The 18,432-nt window shown below is 48.8% G+C and overlaps 2 gene segments (V, D, J or C); both read right to left on the bottom strand.

The window, feature by feature from the left end:
- Positions 1 to 10,728: 10,728 nt before the first annotated feature.
- On the bottom strand, positions 10,729 to 11,312 carry LOC141570478 (immunoglobulin heavy variable 4-38-2-like). The segment is given in 2 exon segments: positions 10,729 to 11,081; positions 11,165 to 11,312. Coding segments are annotated over 2 exon segments (399 nt in total).
- A 1,178-nt stretch (positions 11,313 to 12,490) lies between these two features.
- Positions 12,491 to 14,807, bottom strand: LOC109439933 (immunoglobulin heavy variable 3-30-3). The segment is given in 3 exon segments: positions 12,491 to 12,499; positions 14,215 to 14,525; positions 14,630 to 14,807. Coding segments are annotated over 3 exon segments (498 nt in total).
- Between the last annotated feature and the right edge of the window lie 3,625 nt (positions 14,808 to 18,432).

The raw sequence follows: 18,432 nt of genomic DNA, 5'->3' as shown, positions 1-18,432 counted from the left end.
GACTTGTGGTGATGCCCAGCTCAGGGGGCTTCTCGTGCAGGAGACTAGCAGGCAGGGAAAGAGCCACCATGGCAGGGACAAGGGGCCCTGTCAGTAGTGTGGGGCTGTGACTTCACAGTGGGGAACGAACATGTTTAACTCTTAGTGAACAAAGGAGGGTATATGTGGAGCTGCTCTGTTTTGATGACATATGGACAAATGCCAATATGAATATATAATTGAGTGATTGATAACTAAATCTACTGGTGTGTATACATAGTAGTGGGAAGATTTAAATGTATATTGTCAGCCACATTGTATCTAGTGAAATGTCCACATGCATGTTCCTCAAAGCAGAAAAATAAAATAACCTCTTAATTCTCCTCTGACACCTACTGACTGACAATCCACCAGAATCCCCAGTCTGTCTATATTATAAATTAGATCCCTACCTGTATTTCAAAGTTGATGTCAATTCTGACAACGTCATGGTGTGTCCTCACCCGTCTGCAGCATCCCCACACCACGTCACTGCCCTGTGGAAACAGCCCCCTGGGTCTCCACCAGGACACTGAGGAGGAGGACACCTGCCCTCACCTCCCATCACCGTCAGGCCCAGACCTCAGTGTTTGCCTCCTGAGCTGCACATGCTGAGCTATACGGGCAGCTGGACAGCAGTGAGGGGTGGATGTGCTCTTCTTCCTGGGAGATGATCCTGGGGTCTGGGGACACATGTGCCCCTGGGAAAGGGGCCCCGGGCTGCACATCCTGTGAGAGTGCACTCGGTGTACACGTGGTGGTGGTGCCCTCGCCCCTGGGTACCTCTGGCTTCCTGACCTTCAGGGAGACCAAGAAGACGGACGTGTTGACAAGATGCTTTTCTATCCCTGGGACTTGGAGATGCTGAGAAGTTAGAGAGAGAGTCATGGAGCTGATGGAGAGGCTGTGGGTTTTCAGTCACCACAAGGGCCATTTCCACAGAGTCTCTCTGCCTAGACAGCCATGAAAGAGCTTCAACAAGTTAATATAATAGAATAATTGGTGAAGTCAATTAGGAACACCCGACATCAGGAGGAATGCTGTTATTTAAGGTTGATTATTCATCTATGACATAGAAGTCACTGCTGTCCCACACTCATGGCTGTTACATGATTATAGGAGAGGAAGTCATCGCAGTGCCTGGCCCTTGGGAACTGTGCACATCACCATGGTGACAGCGTATTCTAAATAGGAAAGTACAGTACGGGGGATACAGTCAGCAGGATTGTGAAGACTGTGCAGTGTCAGATGGGTAGTCGCTTATTGGGGGTTCCCTCCATAAATTATATAATGTGTAACCACTACGCTGCACATCTGATACTAATATAAAACAGTATTGAATGTCAGCTATAATTGGAAAGTAGTCACATGGATGTGTAGTGTCATATGGGGAATATAGTCAATAATGTTCTAATACCTAAAAACGGGAGGACACTTCTGTGTTTCCAGAACGTTTAGAAAACAGTTTCTGCTGCGTGAATGTCAGGAGGAGGTTTAAGGAGCACGGAGACCAAACCCTGACAGGAGAGCAGCCCTCAGCCAACTCCTCCCGGGACGTGAATTGAGCGCGTCCCGAGCGCCCCCTGGTGGTGCGCGTGCGCCTTTGTCCCAAAGCCCCTGCAGACAGACTGTGTCCCCTCCCCTTTATCCAGCATCAGTGTGGGACGCTTGGAGCACTAGTGCTGTGTACCCTCCTGTGCACAGACTTTTTCATTACCTGACCCCTCCATTTCATCTCTTTGGAATGCAGGCGTCCGTAACTCTTACCCTTTGCCTGCCCTGCTGTTGTGTTTTAAGAGACAACTTGTCTTCTAGTGTCACAGACAGAGAGGCTTTTACCCCAGGATAGATCCACCCAAATTATGACCCATAACTGATTCAGAGATTGTATTTGGGACTTTTGAGATGATGGTGCTCATACATTTCAGACTGGATTTCATGCTTTAATGAGTCAGCTTTTGGGGGATGTTGGGAGGTTCTAACTGTAATTGGCCTGTGGGAGGCGTGTGAATATGTGGGGGGCAGAGGGAGCTCTGAGATGGTCTGAGTCAGGCCTGGACCTGTGAGTGTTTGATGGGAAAAGGGGCTTTGTCATTCTTGGTTCATTTAGGCACCAGGGGAAGCAAAGGTTTTCCTGTGTTTTCTGAGTGACTCCTGATGCATCCACAGTGTTCATAGCAGAGGGAGGCAGAGGGAGATTAGATCCAGGAGAGGAAAGCAATGTGCCTTCTGATGGAAGGTGACCTCCTCCTGGTGTGACATTGAAGGAAGAGGACATGGGATGCAAGGAAAGCACCTCTAGAAGCTGGAAAATAAAAATAAACTGTCTTTACCATTCTATTCCATCTGGGCTGCTATGAATAGTTCCATATCCTGGTACATTATAAACAACATACATTTACTCCCCACAGTTCTGCAGGTGACAATCCAACACCCAGGCCCCACATGGTCACCACTGGTGAGGGCCCTCTCCCTGGTTCACATCCGGTGGCTTCCTGCTGTGACCTCACAGGGTGGGAGGGGCAAGCAAGTGGTCTCAGCCTCATTAGAGAGGCTCTGCTCCCTTTCCTGAGGGCTGCGCTCTGATGACCTAGCCCCTCCCAAGTCCCCACCTGCTAACACAGCCCTCCCTAGGGGTTAGGATTTCAACACACACATTGTCAGACCACATCCTCCCCGAGACCCTCCTGGGTGTCTGTGGTCCTGCCAAGACCTTGATATCGTCCAGTGAAAATGACCGCATGCTCTGAGCCCCAGATTGTGAGGGAATCAACATGAGTAGAGTTGAGTACTGAAGTGTGAGGTAATTAGATTCATTTGTCCTGGGAAAGTAACAGGCTGGATGTGAGTCTCACATCATCCAGGGTCTCCCCACGCTGCTCCCTGTTGTGTGAGGACCCCTAGGACTCCCCAGGGACAGGGACACCCGCAGGCTGGGGTCTGAGGAGAGAAGCCTCTTCAGGAACTCACCCCTGCAGGAAAGGCTGAGGGGACAGTGAGCTGACATAGATTGTGCTTGACCTGGCACACGTGTCACCTATGACGTTGTCACCACTTGTCATGATGGTCCTCCCAGATGTCATGTGTGTGGTGCTTGATCACAGGTGGGAAGTAGAAATTCACACTTCATTCTATACTCACTTTCACCCAAAACATAGTTCTGTTTTTCTGAAATAGGGGAAAGAGAGGGAACTTGCTATGGAGACCCTGCCATCCAATCTGCCTCCCCCAAGTGGTCCCAGGTGATCCTGAACTAACCTCCCTCATTCAGAGAACACGGAGGCTCCAGACGCGCCCTCTGCAAGGACAATGACACATGACAGGTCCTTTCAGGAAAGGCTTTCCCTGGTTCCTCCTTGCAGGATGTTTGGACCCTGGAAACCTTCCCCTGAATGACTGAGGTGCCCCTGAGAGCCTCACTCCTCCTCTCAGGTCCCTGACTTTGTGTGAGGAAGTCAGGAGACACATCGTCCCTGTCGTCTCCTCAGCCCCGCACAGCTGCCCTCTCCCTCAGGGTTCCTGACACTCTCAGGATGTGGGTCATCTCACTGTGTCCCTCGCACAGTAATACACAGCCGTGTCCTCAGGTCTCAGACTGCTCAGCTCCATGTAGGCTGTGCTGGTGGACGTGTCCCTGGTCATGGTGACTCTGCCCTGGAACTTCTGTGCGTAGCTTGTGCCACCATTGCCTCCATAGATCCATCCCATCCACTCAAGCCCTTGTCCTGGGGCCTGTCGCACCCATTGCATCCAGTAGCTGGTGAAGGTGTATCCGGAAGCCTTGCAGGACACCTTCACTGAGGCCCCAGGCTTCCTCACCTCAGCCCCAGGCTGCACCAGCTGGACCTCGGAGTGGACACCTGTGCAGAGGAGACAGGAGGGGGTGGAACCCCAGTGACTGGCCAGGGCCCCTCATCAGCCAGGGACTGGGGAGCCCCTTACCTGTCGCCACTGCCACCAGGAAGAGGACTGTCCATCTCCAGTCCATGGTGAGGGCTGTGCTGTCAGGACGTCTGTAGGGGAGCGTGTGGCTGTGGGGCGATGCTCTCAGGGCACAGACATGTCCGTACTTAGCCCCGCCCACCTGGGCTCATTTGCATATTCATGAGCAGAGGGTTTCATAGCTGAAGACTTGGCCCACGTGAGAGAAGCTCGATGACACAGGGACCATGTTCAGTGGGCGTCTGAGGGTCCAAGTCCTAATCCCTGATGGAGGATATGTGTCCCCTGCCAGGTCCCTGAATCTGTGCAGACAGAGCTCCTCCCACTGAGGAACAAGCCCCTGCCCCCTTACCCCCCACCCCTGCGCCCCGATAACGGGATCCACACTGAGAACCCCCCTTTGAACAACACGGAAACCACCTGAGCCAGTTCTGGGCTTTGATCTGAATGTTTCAATCCTGGGGTCAGTGTGTGTCCCCAAATTTTGAAAATTTCAAGTGAGTAACACCATCCTCATCATTCAGATTGTTGCTGTAAGACATCTTGAAGTCATGGAAACCCCATTTTAAATTTGATTTTATTGCCCATTGTGTTTGGTAAATTCTCCCAATAGGATAAGATATTTACAGACACTTCAGCGGTCCTTGCACAAACCTTGTTTTAGATGTTTTTATAAAGAGGAAGGAAGCCCCAGGCCCTCAGAGGAAACCCCTTCCTCTCTCCCTCCCCACCTGCTCCTGGGGCTGCAGCCCCTGCTGGTGGGTCCTGAGCGCCCCCTGCAGCCCAGCCTGTGCCCTGCAGGGGAGCGTCCTGTCAGAGCTCACAGGGCATGACCTCTAGCGTCTCTAGTCCAGTGTTACATATCTGTGCCCTGACCTCACAATGCTCCCTCAGGGACACCATAAGCTTTGACCTCATTTCTAGACATAGTGAATTGGCCTCACTAAACCCCAATGACACTGTAGATTGTCCCCAAGCAACGGGCTTATGAAGCTTCCAGGGAGTCCCTTCCTGGGGCTGCCAGATGCAGTGATACTGTCCTGAGTCCACAGGCTCAGGGGGCTTTGGGGGCCTCTCATCTCCTTTAGGTTCCTCTGGTTGAAGGTCACATCTGACTATATCTGTAGGTGCAGACTCATGGAGCTGAAAGCCCACTCCACATCTGGGCTTCAGTAGGACACACACACACACACACACACACACACACACACTAGCACACACCCTGAATTTCGTGTTTTGGAACTCCCAGTTTGCCTTTTGTCTCTGCAGCTACAATTTGGCACTGTCCCCGCACTGACAGTCGGCCTGGCTGTGTGACCTGCTTTGACAAACGTAGCATACTTTTCATGATTATTAGTTGCCTATAAATAATTTCATAATTTGCAATTTACCTAAAAAATTTCTTTTCTGATGTTTTAAAGTGGTGACAGTCACTCACCCATATATGTTAACACTATTTATTTCTTTAGTAATTTCCAGACTCTGGTGATTCTTTTCCATGGTCTTGTCTTCATAAAATGCTGACAATTCTGATTACATGCTCAACTTGAACTTGAGACGTCATGAGAGATGCATTGCTGTATCTTTTCTGCCAAATTGCTCATCATATATAATTCATGTTCTTCTGGAGTCAAACTTAGGCATTTCCATTTCCTGGACTTACGTCACTACCTCTACAGAATGACCCGGCGACAACTAAGTTTCCAGGTTTAAATGTATCACTATCATGGCCTGTCCTGGCTCTCTGGGCACAAAATCAATACCTGGAGCAAGGTTTATGCGTCACACCTCCCGTGTGAAACCTCTGACCATCATCTGTGCACGGCCACTGCCAGACACCCCATGAGGAGAGCACAGTCCTTCTGTGCTGTCATTTCGTACGTTATTCATTCGTGCAGTTTGGACCATTTTTCCTTCTTCATGGCAAGAGAAGCTGGGGTATGAAACTCTGGAATTCACGCGGATTTCTTATCAGCTAATGCTACTTCAACATGAAATCCAGCATTTTAATCAAACTTGACTTTGGGTTTGTTTGTATTCTGTCACTTACAGGGACAGCAGCCCATGAAACAGCCGCATCCTGTGGGTGACTTTGTGTCTACATACCTGACCTTCTCAGGTTGTTGATAAAAGAGAATTCAGCCTCTCACCTGCATGCAGCACTCAAAGGGCCATGGGTCTTCTAAGGAGAGAAGAGATGGGAAGACGGGGCTCTGAGGCTGTGGGTGGGGAGGAACCCCAGAGCCTGGCAGGAAATGCCACGTGCCCACACGTTCCTGTGCTGCCGACACGGGGGCCCAGCTGAGGCCCAGCCCAAGTTCTTGTACAGGAGCCCCCTGGGCTGTGTCTCTGTGCCAACCGTGCACAGAAATACGTGGCTGTGTCTGCAGGGTCCATGCTGGTCATTGTTAGGATCACCTGGTTTCTGGAAGTGTCCTTGGAGATCGAGAGCCGGCTCTTCAGAGATGGGCTGTAATACTTACCATCATCCCACCAAATGTTTGCGAGCCACTCCAGGGCCTTCCCGGGGGGCTGACGGACCCAGCCGACACCCATATTAGTAGTGCTCAGTGAGAACCCCGAGAAGGAGCAGGTCAGCGTAAGGGTCTGGGAGGGTCTCACCAGCCCAGGACCCGACTCCTGCAGGGTGACCTGGGACAGAACCCCTGTGGAGAAAGCACGAGAAAGGTGAAGCTACTTCTGGACAAGAACTGGAGTCCCTCCATCCCTGAGGTCCTGACCAGAGCACAGAGCACTCACAGGAAGGGACGGTCAGCAGCAGGAGAGTGGAGCAGAGCGTGTCCATGGTGGGGCACAGTCACTGCCCCAGGCCAGGGCTTGGCTTTTCAATCCACGGAGGGGGATGGGGAGATTTGCATGCTGTCACATGGTGCTGACGCCTAGGGGACACTCAGGTCTGTGCAGTAGGGGAGCGAGTCTGTGCTGCAGGAGAAGCGAGCCCTGGTGTGGGCTCCACGTCTGCTCTCCATGGGGACCCAACTCAGGACAGGGTGTCAGGAGACAAGTCCTCAGAAGTGCCCAGTGTGGGGATGGAGTCTGGGCTGTGACACCCCTCTTCCCACAGACAGTGTCCTCTGTGTGGATGCCCCTCCAGGGACCCTCGCCCTGGGGTCCTGTCCTAGAGCAGGGGGAGTGGAGAACTGGCCGGACGGTGCTCCTCCTGCCTCCAGGGCTGAGGTGTGAGCCTGGGCAGAGCAGGAGGCTGTGCCCGCTGTTGTGTCCGAGCTTCCCTGTGGTTAGGAGACGGAGGGTCAGTGGACACATCACTCACACTTCCTGTGTGAACAAGTGCAGCTCATGGGCGTATTCCCACTGTGTGTGCACCCCACAGGGTGGTCCCGACATGGACCTCGTCAGGGTCACAGTCACCTCTGTGGGCTCAGTGACCTCACGTCGGCCTCCCCTCTTCTCACCCATGACCCAGGACATTCTAGGGCATCCGGTGCTCTGTGTGCCCCTCCACGCTGGCCGTTCTGAGCTCCATGATTTTCCATAACTGTGGTCACTCCCTGTCCTGCAGTGTTGCTGTGAACCCACAGTTCTGTCGTGATTAAACACGTGTGGTTTGTGTGGGGTCTATTGCTTCAGGTTTCGGGGCCAAGAGCATGAAACATGCCTGAGTGACAGTGCTATTAGAACACTGCACAGGCACAGTGCTCTCAGCGTCAGGAAGAGCCTGGAGGAAGCCTGCAAAGGGCTGAAAGTGTCAGTCAAGGTCACACCTGATAAGCCCTGGACTTACGTCACTGCCTCTCACAGAATGACCCAGCAACAACTAAGCCCCATATATACTCGGGTCAATCCATGTTTCAGAATCCTGGGAAGAGTATATGGACCTACATTTGGTTACACACTCAATTTATGATGAAGAATGAATTGCTTCGAATAAATTGATTTCTTTGAAGCGAAATAAGTGTATGTAACAAGGAGAGTTTCTCAAATAAAGCTTTTTATTATCAAAAGATGAACTGGTGATAGAGACAAATGAAACTATTATTACCCTGCAATTTGGCCCCTCCCACACACACACACCCTCACACACACATGAGTGGACTCACACACATAGGGACAGACACATGCACAAACGGTTCACTCAGATCTGCATTAAATTACTGCTGTGTCCAGTGAATGCGCAAACTCACATACAACGGAAAACAAATCCACACACACATTAAACTCTTCTGCAAAGGGAAAACTCCATTTAATAAACGGGGTGAAATGTATTCCACGTATAAGACCATGTCCTGTGTCACAATGCTAGTTGTACGTCTTCCTTTCCAATTTGGAGCCTTCATTTAAGTTTTTTGGTGAAATTTCTTTGGGTCTGACCTGCACCCCTGTGATGGATGGGAGTGGTGAGTGTGGCATCTTTGTCTTATTCCTCGTCTTCGAGGGAAAGCTTTTGTTCTTTCCCTGTGGAGAATGAAGTTGTGTATACACTTCATATAGGGCCTTTATTATATGTAACAGTTTCCTTCTATTCCCAGGGTGTTGCATGATATTAAAATAAAAAACCATGTTGAATTTTGTCATTTAATTTTCCTGCATTGATTGATCACCTGGTGGAAGGAGAGCAGTGTCAGCAAGAAATGGTGCTGGGTCAGTGGAAATCCTCCTGCAAAACAATATGACTGAACCTTGTCATATACTATATACAAAAATTAACTCAAAATGGTTTAAGGACGCGAATATAAGACATAAACACATAAAATCCCTAGAGAAAACACAAAGGAAAGCTTTGTGACAATGGATTTGGCAATAGTTTATTCAATGTAATATCAAAACACAGGATACAAGCACAAAAATAGACAAATCAGGATAGATGAAACTCAAAATCGTATGTGCATTAGAAAGACACAATGGACATCATGAAAAGCAACTTACTGAATGGTAGAAAATAATTACAAATTATATATCTGATAGTGTGATAATGTCTAAATTGTAAAAGAACCTCTAAAACTGTACCCCAGAAAACAAAACAGAAAAATTACAAAAAAGTAAAAAATCCATATTAACAACAACAAAAAAGAAATCATAAATGGTGGCACAGATGTGCAGGAAAGGGAACCCTTATGCACTATTGGTGGTAAATGAATGGGTGCAGCTCCTACAGAAAACAGCATGCAGGTTCCTGAAAATATTAAAAATAAAACTATCATATTATCTAGCAATCCCACCTCTGGGTATTTCTCTAAATGAAACAAAGTCACCATGTCGCAGAGTTATCTGTGCTCCCATGTTGACTGAAGCATTATGTACCGTAGCCAAGACATGGAAACAGCCTAAGTGTCCATCACAAATGAATGAATAAACTATGTACAATGGAATACGATTCAGCCATAAAAAGAAGGAAATGCTGCCATTTGCAGCAACATAAATGGACCTTGAAGGCATAATGGTAAACTATGTAAGTCACACAGAGAAAGGCAAACACTGTACGATCTAACTTATGTGTGGAATCCAAAGAGAAGCATACAGAAGGGATCGTGTGTGTCATGGCCATGGATGGGGTCGGGCAGTGGGAGACGTGCACGATGGTGAGGAAAAGGTACCAACTTCCAGTTCAGGAGCAGTGAGTGCTGGGATGTAATGGACACCTCGCTGCCTGCAGTTCACACTGCTGTGCGGTGTGTGTGACGTTGGTGAGGGAGTCGAGCCTCAAAGTACTCAGCACAAGGAAAACACACTTTCCCTCCTTGTTCTGTTCTTTGTTTTCTTCTCTTTTCTTATATCCATATGAGACGATGGATGTTATCAAACTTTATGTGGTAATCACTTCTGAAGATATGGAGACATTATTTTATTTATAATAATTGTTACTCTGGGATTACAAAATGGTACACACGAAATCTACGTAACTTTACTACCAATTGTCACCCCAATAAATTTTAATTTTTTTTTATTTAAATAAATAATAAAAAAATTAATTTAAACCAAAAAAAGTAATTGTTACTGTATGGGGTAAAAATGAAACAAATTCTAGTAAAAGGTCATCTATAAAGTAAATGTAGTAACAATATTAGGAGGAAGTACCATCTGCTCCAAAAGTATTGCTGATGGTACATTAACATGTGGAAGGTATCTGGGCACAGGTTAGAGGAAATCATATGCGACATCATGTGCCCTCTGAACACATTTGTATGACTGTTATGTTTGAATGTATTTATTTTTCTAAAACCTGTGGGTGTGTGAGTTTTCTGTGCTTGTGTGTGAGTGTGTCTGTGTCTGTGAGCATGTGTGAGTGTAAGTGCACGTGTGTGTGTGCTGATCAAGTAGCGTGAGACAGCATGAAACCTGGTCACTGCTTATGTGAGCAGACACCCTCTGGGGCACGTTTTGTTGTGTATTGAAGAGCTTAACACGACGTTTTACGTAAAGTTGTAAAGAGCTCATCTGCTCCTTTCTAGAGGAGCCTTCAGGATGGTCGTCTTATCAATAAATAAAGGACACCCAGGAACTTGGTGAAGGAGTGGTCCCAAGTCACTGCAATATGTCATCTGAAAACAGACAGTGTCCCTTCTTCACTTGTTGTCTGCAGCGAGAGTAAGAGAAAACAGAGCCAGAAACAAGAAGCAAGTGTTGTCCCCGGGGGCAGCTGAGAGGTTTGAGAGGAAATCCCTGCTCCAAACAAGAAGCCGCTTCCCCACCCAGGAGCACAGCTGTTCTCTGCGGGTCTGGAGCGCCCCCTGGTGCCCCGAGCGCCCCCTGGTGTCCCGAACGCCCCCTGCATCCCAGCCCTCCTGCCCCTCAGGGAGGTTTGTGTCTGGGCTCACACTGACTTCCCCTCACTGTGTCCCTCGCACAGTAATACACGGCCGTGTCCTCGGTGGTCACAGAGCTCAGCTGCAGGGAGAACTGGTTCTTGGACGTGTCTCTGGAGATGGAGGTGCGGCTCTTGAGGGACGGGCTGTAGTATGTGCGCCCATCATAATATATGTACCCGATCCACTCCAGTCCCTTCCCCGGGGGCTGTCGGATCCAGCTCCAGCAGTAACCACTGGTGATGGAGTAACCAGAGACAGTGCAGGTGAGGGACAGGGTCTGCGAGGGCTTCACCAGTCCTGGGCCCGACTCCTGCAGCTGCACCTGGGACAGGACACCTGGGGACAAGGAGAATCAGTCTGTCACTCACGTGCAGTCACATCCATCCCACAGACCCGTGTCTGACACCTGAGACCCTCACCTTGGGGGGCTGTCACCAGGCACAGGAGAAGACCCAGCAGTGTCATCTTCTTCTAGACCACAGCTCTGCCTTCCCCAGAGACCTCAGCCTGTGTGAGGAGAGAGCTGGGAGCTCACAGCCCCAGGAGGGTTTTACCCTGGAGCCTGAGGTCAAAGACAAGCCCTACTTCTCTGAGTATAAAACTAAATGCTGGACTAGTTGAGTAGATCACCAGGTTTTAAAACTTATGTATATTTGTAATAATCATTAACGTGATTAGCATTATGTGCAGACACATGCTGACAACAGACTAAATATACTTAGTTACAAAATATTTATAGACATCATTGAGATATAATATTTTATCAACTTTGTTGTAAACATAATCCTGAAATAAAAACCTGCCCTTTCCAAAGTCCTACTTCTTGTTGCTTTCCTAAGGGCTGTACTGTCTGTGTCACATCAGGAAGCCCTTGGCTTATCCAAGGTCCCACGTATTCTGCTCCATTGATGTGTGTCTCTCCCTCCACCAATGCCACACAGTCTTGATTATTGTAGCCACATCACACGTCTCTTCCCACTTTCAGAAACTCTTCAGTAGTAACTAAAATAACAGGACACTTTGGCAGGGTTGGATTCTGGAGCATCCTGAGAAGGGCTGCAGACAGACCTTTGTCTCCATGTCAATCATCTGTAGGTCCCAGGAAGCCCACATCCTGGTCTGAGGACTGGGGAACACCCATCCCTTTCAGATGAAGGTCAGGGACATGTGGGTGTCGGCTGTGGGGTCACTGATGACTCAGGGACATGTGCTCATGACCTGCAGCTTCCTCGTTCCCCACTGTCTATTCTGATGCCCAGGGCTGGGGTGTGCTGACCGCTGGCCCTTTGTAACATAGGTTAAAGGTCAATGAAGCCCGTCCCAGGACAGGGCTGAGCCTGTTCTCTCTCTTTTATGCTCAGGGAGGTTTTCAGTCTGGGCTCAGCTCCAGAGGCCCCTGGGCAATTGCTCAGACCCCACAACACCCCAAACTTCAGAGAGACACTTACCTTTGCCCACAGTTTAGGACGGGAGGTGCTGACTCTTTCCAAATGAGGCCACAGAGAGCAGCACAGACACACACTCAGGATACCCCACGTGACACTGAGTTTTCCCAGATGGCAGAGCCCAACCGAGAGAGCCCATTGTGAAGACAGGCAGTTACAGGACGTCTCTAAGACCCCCTCTCAATACCAGACCTTCCTGCTTTAGTACCAATTGGCTGCATTCTTCCATGAGATGTCAGTCAGTCACGGCCTCCAGAGGACACACAGGAGGAGGTTAGGGGAAAGCACAGTTTATCTCACTCACAGGTCCTACAAATAGGACAGGGCCACATGAGACCACATGGAAGGACCAGGGTGGTCAGCAGGCAGGAGACAGGGAGTGAGGGGCAGCTGAGGACCTGGTCTCACTGGCCTTTCCCTGGGAAAGGAGGGGCAGGCAGGTGATCAGCTTTGGATGGACCAGGTGAGTAATGTCAGTAGCTCAGAGATGAGGGGCGTCTCCCTGTGCCTGGCACCTGGGCCTGGGATGATGAAGGCAGAGAAGTGTGTCCTGGTGTGCGGGCCAGAGCGAGGCGGTGCTCTGGGTGGGTTAGTGTGTGTGTGAAAGGCCTGCTCCAGCCTGGGCTGTGCTGCTCTGAGGACTGGGGACCCACGAGGGGCTGTCTCTCCCCAGCAGGACAGGTCTGTAAAGATGTGGAAACATGATAAGTAGATAAGAGTAATACTCAGTTGCTCTCTATTCTCTATCCAGCTTGTTAAGAACACTCAGCTCATAAGCCTTTGCTGTATTTTAAATCTTCCTCCTGAACGTACTTCCTGTTGGGGGCCTGTCTCAGTCCTACTTCCTGTCTTTCCCATAACTTTAGCTCACGAATCTCTGATCTACGTATGGGCTGCTCACTGAGACATGGAGTGACCAGCACATCCACCCTGTTCTCTGTCCTTGTGTCCTTTGTGTCACCAGAGCCACCCATGGGGTGTCCTCCATGGTGCTCTGTACAGGAGGTTCCATCGAGATGTCCTGTGTCATAAGGCTTCTGCATTGTTAGAGAATCACACGGGTCAGCAGCCAGCTGTGCCCCCACCTGACACAGGCCTGTCCTGCAATAGTGACTGTGTCTCCATGAATCATACGTTTCCATGACATGTGGCCTCAGTATGGCCCCCCTGAGACCCAGTGAGTGTAACCTGCCCTGGGGTGTCCACAAATGGACAGACACGTTAGATGAATTAGGAGATGATGTGGGGGCACGTGAATGCCCACGTGTTAACTGCACCTCCCTTCTGTGACGGGAACTGTGGGCAGAGCTGGGAGTGTGAGCAGAGCTCCAGCCCCATGGAGCTCAGGGTCTGGGACAGATTGAGGGAGAATTAGGACAGCAGGTGACAGAAGGTGATGTTGGGTGGGTTTCAACTTCCATCTGAAACATGAAGACAGTAGGTTATTGTTGAAATGCTGTAGGGAGGACAGAGGATCCTGGGTAAACAGTCCTGGAGGCTGATCCCCTGTGGAGCCAGGTGCGCCTGTGGGAAGGACGTGCCTTGTGGGGACATTGTGGGCATGTGGGGGGCAGAGAGCCTGAGCTCAGCACACAGGGACCTGGACTGTGCTGGGGTCTCTCTTTGTGGGAAATGTTTCCCAACCACAGGGGAGATGATTGTGTTCAGGATGGTCTCTCTGTGACAAAGCTAGGATGCTCGGGAATTTGGTGAAGTAAAGGTCCCCAGGAACTGGTGACATGTCATTATAAACACTGTTTCTACTGTGTTGGCTGCTAGAATAGAAGACATTAGAGTCAGAAAGGTGATTCAAGACTTGTCCCTGGGGCAGCTGAGAAATCTCAGAGGAAATACATGTTTCTAAAGGGAGTCCCATCCACACCCAGGTCCCCACCTGCTCCTCGGGCTGATCCCTCTACTGGGTGAGTTCCGAGCGCCCCCTGGTGTCCTGAGTGCCCCTGCAGCCCAGATCCCTGTTCCCTGCAGGGAGGTTTGTGTCTGGGCTCACACTGACTTCCCCTCACTGTGTCCCTCGCACAGTAATACACGGCCGTGTCCTCGGCTCTCAGGCTGGTCATTTGCAGATACAGCGTGTTCTTGGCGTTGTCTCTGGAGATGGTGAATCGGCCCTTCACGGAGTCGGCGTAGTATTTGTTACTTCCATCACCACTAATGTATGAGACCCACTCCAGCCCCTTCCCTGGAGCCTGGCGGACCCAGTGCATGGTGTAGCTACTGAAGGTGAATCCAGAGGCTGCACAGGAGAGGCGCAGAGACCCCCCAGGCTGCACCAAGCCTCCCCCAGACTCCACCAGCTGCACCTCACACTGGACACCTGCAAACACAGAGACGTCCTGGTCAGGAAACTGTCACACATCCACTGTTTCTCTCACTCATATTCTCTCACATACTCAGAGTCTCCTGTTCTCCATAAATTACCTCTTAAAACAGCAACAAGGAAAACCCAGCTGAGCCCAAACTCCATGGTGTGTCGTCTGTGCTCAGTCCTGATCACGGAATGGGGACACCTGGGGATCCCGGGGCTGGGGCTCCTGTCCCACAGCTGCAGGGTCAGGGCTGGGCTGGTTTTCATCAGCAGAGGGGCCCCTATTTGCATGTCCTCCTTCCATGTAGGGAGCTCTGGGGTTGGACGCTGACATAAAGGACATGGTCACAGAGTGTAATCTGTTCACAGGAACATGTCTGGTAAGAATTCACCCCCGTATCTGAGCAGGTGAATCTCCCACTGGACCCAGCTGCTCCCCTGAACCAACTCCAGGGCAGGTGGACATGCCCAGTGATGTCAGGACCACCTCGCTGGACACTAGATCATGCTGCAATGCTCATAGAAAGACCAGGCAGCAAACAAATCATAATAGAAAACATAGAGAAAGGGTAAAATTAAAGTGAAATGCCATGAAGGTCACCAGTACAGATCACAGCAAGGGGAACCAACCATGACAACCAGAGGAAGAGTTATAGACACAGGTGGGTGCAGGCTGGGGACACAGGTAGTTGCATCTGACAATTATTTCCCTGTAAAGAGCTCACAGCATAAACTAAGAGTAGAGTTGAACCTGGAGCAAGCGGACCAAGTGTCTGAGGAGACGGGAGTGTCTGTAGGCTCACTGGGGAAACAGAAGCACGACCCCCACAGAGAAGCAGAGCCGTGCCACGGGGTGTATTCAGTTCTGGAGTCTGGGGCTGTCTATATAGCAGTGTCACTATCCCCACTTTTGTTTTGTTCTTTAGACCCCGTGTAAGACCAGCTTCAAATGTTGTGGACAGAGATGAAACTCAGTCATAACAAGGCATTTTCTGTAGTAGGTACATATAAATAATAAGGAGTAGAGGTTATGGAAATTCTGTTATTAAAAATAATTTCGGGGGGTGGGGGGTGGGAGATGAGGGTAAGGGGGACCGAATATATGGTGATGGAAGGAGAACTGACTCTGGGTGATGCACACACAATGGGATTTATAGATGATTTAATACAGAATTGTACACCTGAAATCTATGTAATTTTACTAACAATTGTCACCCGAATAAATTTAATAAAATAAAATTAAAAAAATAATAATAATTTCATTGAAATATATTTGATGTATTGTGTAAATTTAAGGTGTACAACATGGCAATTGGATACCTTTATATATTGTAATGTGATTCCTGTTGTAGTCATAATTACCACCTCTATCACATTAACGATTATTCCCTTTTAGTGCTCAGAATAACTCAGGAGTCCTCTGTCAGAAAGATGGTGAATATAATGCAGTACTGTGTACATTCACGGCACTGTGCCCTAGAACTCTGAGGTTTATTCACTGCTCATTGCACGTCTGTGCCTTTAAACTAGTGAACGTCTGATGGCAATCTCTAAGACGGATTAACCATTATCATGAAATCACTGGTTATATAAAGAGCATCGTATTTCCTTGTCCACTGATGACAGAACCGCTGAATAATTCAAATCACCTCCTGTTATTGAAGCTGATCAATTATATGAGAAAATGGACGCCCACGTCGATGAGTCTTATTTTCCCCATCAGGTGTCTGTGTCTCAGTGACATGTGACATAGTGCCAGTCAGGGAACAGGAGCGAGGGTCTGTGATACATTCCTGGTTCTTCAGAAGTTCATTTCCCAAGAACCATCTCTTCCCACCCCCAGTCCCTTCCCTGTCTGCGTGTGACCCTGGAAAATGTTGTCCCCATGTCCTCACATGATGGGAGTCACCTGGAACATGAAGCCGACTCACTGGTGTATCAATGTGCAAAACTGGGGGGAAAACTACTTGGAACATGAGTGGTTGAATTAACCAACAGAGGCCACACACGTCCAGGCTTCTCGTGTCATCAGGTTGGGGTCTTCCCTGTTGTTCAGCCACTTTAAGTTGTCTTTGTTACTTTCCTCTGAAATGTTCACACACGTGATCTAGAGTCATAAAGTTAATGTGTTGATGGTGTGTAGGCACAAGATCATGTGTGTGTGGAGTTTGTATCTTGCACGTTTTATAATTCACTTTCTAGTTCTATTAGTTTTCTGGTTCTGTCTTTAGGGTTTCTTATCAATAATATCATATCTCTGAACACAGATAAACACAGAAAAGTTGACTTCTTGCTTTCTGATTTAGACGCTTTCATCTCTTTTCTTGCCTGACTGCTCTGACCAGGACTTGCAGCTCCGTGTTGAACAGAAGCTGTCACAGTGGGGACCCTGTCTGGGTCCTGATCTTAGAAGAACAGCATTTGAATTTTCTCTGTGTAGCGTGATGGTAGCTGTTTGCATCTTGTATGTGGCTTTTATTAAGTTGTGGTGCATCACTTATATGTTTAATTTGTTGAAGCTTTTTATCATGGAGGGATTTTGAATTTTTTCAGATGCCTTTCCTATTTTTCTATATCTATTTCTATGAGGGTATAATTTTCCCGTCATTCTGTGAATGTGGTGTATTACATTTACTGATTTACGTACGTTGAACCATCCATAAATTCCAGGAATAAATTCCCCTTGATAATGGTAAAGGATCCTTTATTGTGTTGTTAAGTTTCCTGGTATATTGTTGCGGATTTTTGCATTTATGGTCATCAGGGATGTTGTCCTGTCATTTACTTTTCTTGTAGTGTCATTACTTGGCTTTCGTTTGAGTGTAAGGCTCACCTCAATGAATGAGTCTGGAAATGTACCTCATCTTTTAATTCTTGGAAGACGTTGAGAAGAACTGATTGAAAGGTACAATTGTTCATTGAAGATTTGCAAATTATCCCTTGAATCCATCTGGTCCTCGGCTTTTCTTTATTGGAAGGCTTGATTACCTATTTCAATTATTATTTAAATGTCTGTATCACTCTACCAATGTCACGATCAAATTGTATGATAATTCAAGCAGCTAAATAAGTGAGTTGAAAATACAACTGTTGATCTGCAAGGGTCTGGACACAACACTGAATTTCCCACGTGCACACACACACGTTGCTGACAACTGCCAGCCTTACAGACGCCCTAATTCTGCTTCCCACAGTCACATCTGCAACATAAACTGACACTGGAGCAGGTGGAGATTCTGACTTCTGAGGCTGCAGCCCCTGCTGTGTGGGTTGTGAGCGCCCCCTGCAGCCCAGGCCATGCCCTGCACGGGAGGGTCCTGTCTCGGCTCGCAGGGCATGACCTCTAGCTTCTCAAGTCCAGTGGTACATGTCTGTGCCCTGACTTCACAATGCTCCTTCATGGACGCCATAAACTGCACTGACTGCAGGTGGTCCCCTTGCAAGGGCTTTATGAAACCACCAGGGAGCCCCTTCCCTGGGGCTGCCAGATGCACTGACACAGTCTTGAGTCCTGAAGCTCAGGGTCCTAGGGGGCCTCTTATCTCCCTTAGGTTCCTCTGTTCGAAGGTCACATCTGACTATATCTGCAGATACAGACTCACGGAGCTGAAACCCCACTCCACATCTGGGCTTCAGTAGGACACAGTCACACATACACACAGAGACACACACAGAGGCTGAATTACGTGTCAAAGAAATCCAAATTTCCCTTTCATCTCTGTACCTAGCACAAGGGCTGTCTCCCCACACTGACATTCAGCCTGCGTGTGTGACCTGCTGTGACAAACAGAACAAAAGCAAACATGGCTGATACTGAGGGGACATGGATTGATCCCATTGAAATAGTGTTCAGGGAACCAGGGTCTGCTGGCTCCTGTCACCCTTCCATTCCTGGATCAAGTGAACCTGATAGGAG

This window comes from Rhinolophus sinicus, linkage group LG03 (genome assembly GCF_036562045.2).
Source record: "Rhinolophus sinicus isolate RSC01 linkage group LG03, ASM3656204v1, whole genome shotgun sequence".
Classification (NCBI taxonomy): Eukaryota; Metazoa; Chordata; class Mammalia; order Chiroptera; family Rhinolophidae; genus Rhinolophus; species Rhinolophus sinicus.
This window is presented reverse-complemented; position numbering and strand designations above follow the sequence as displayed.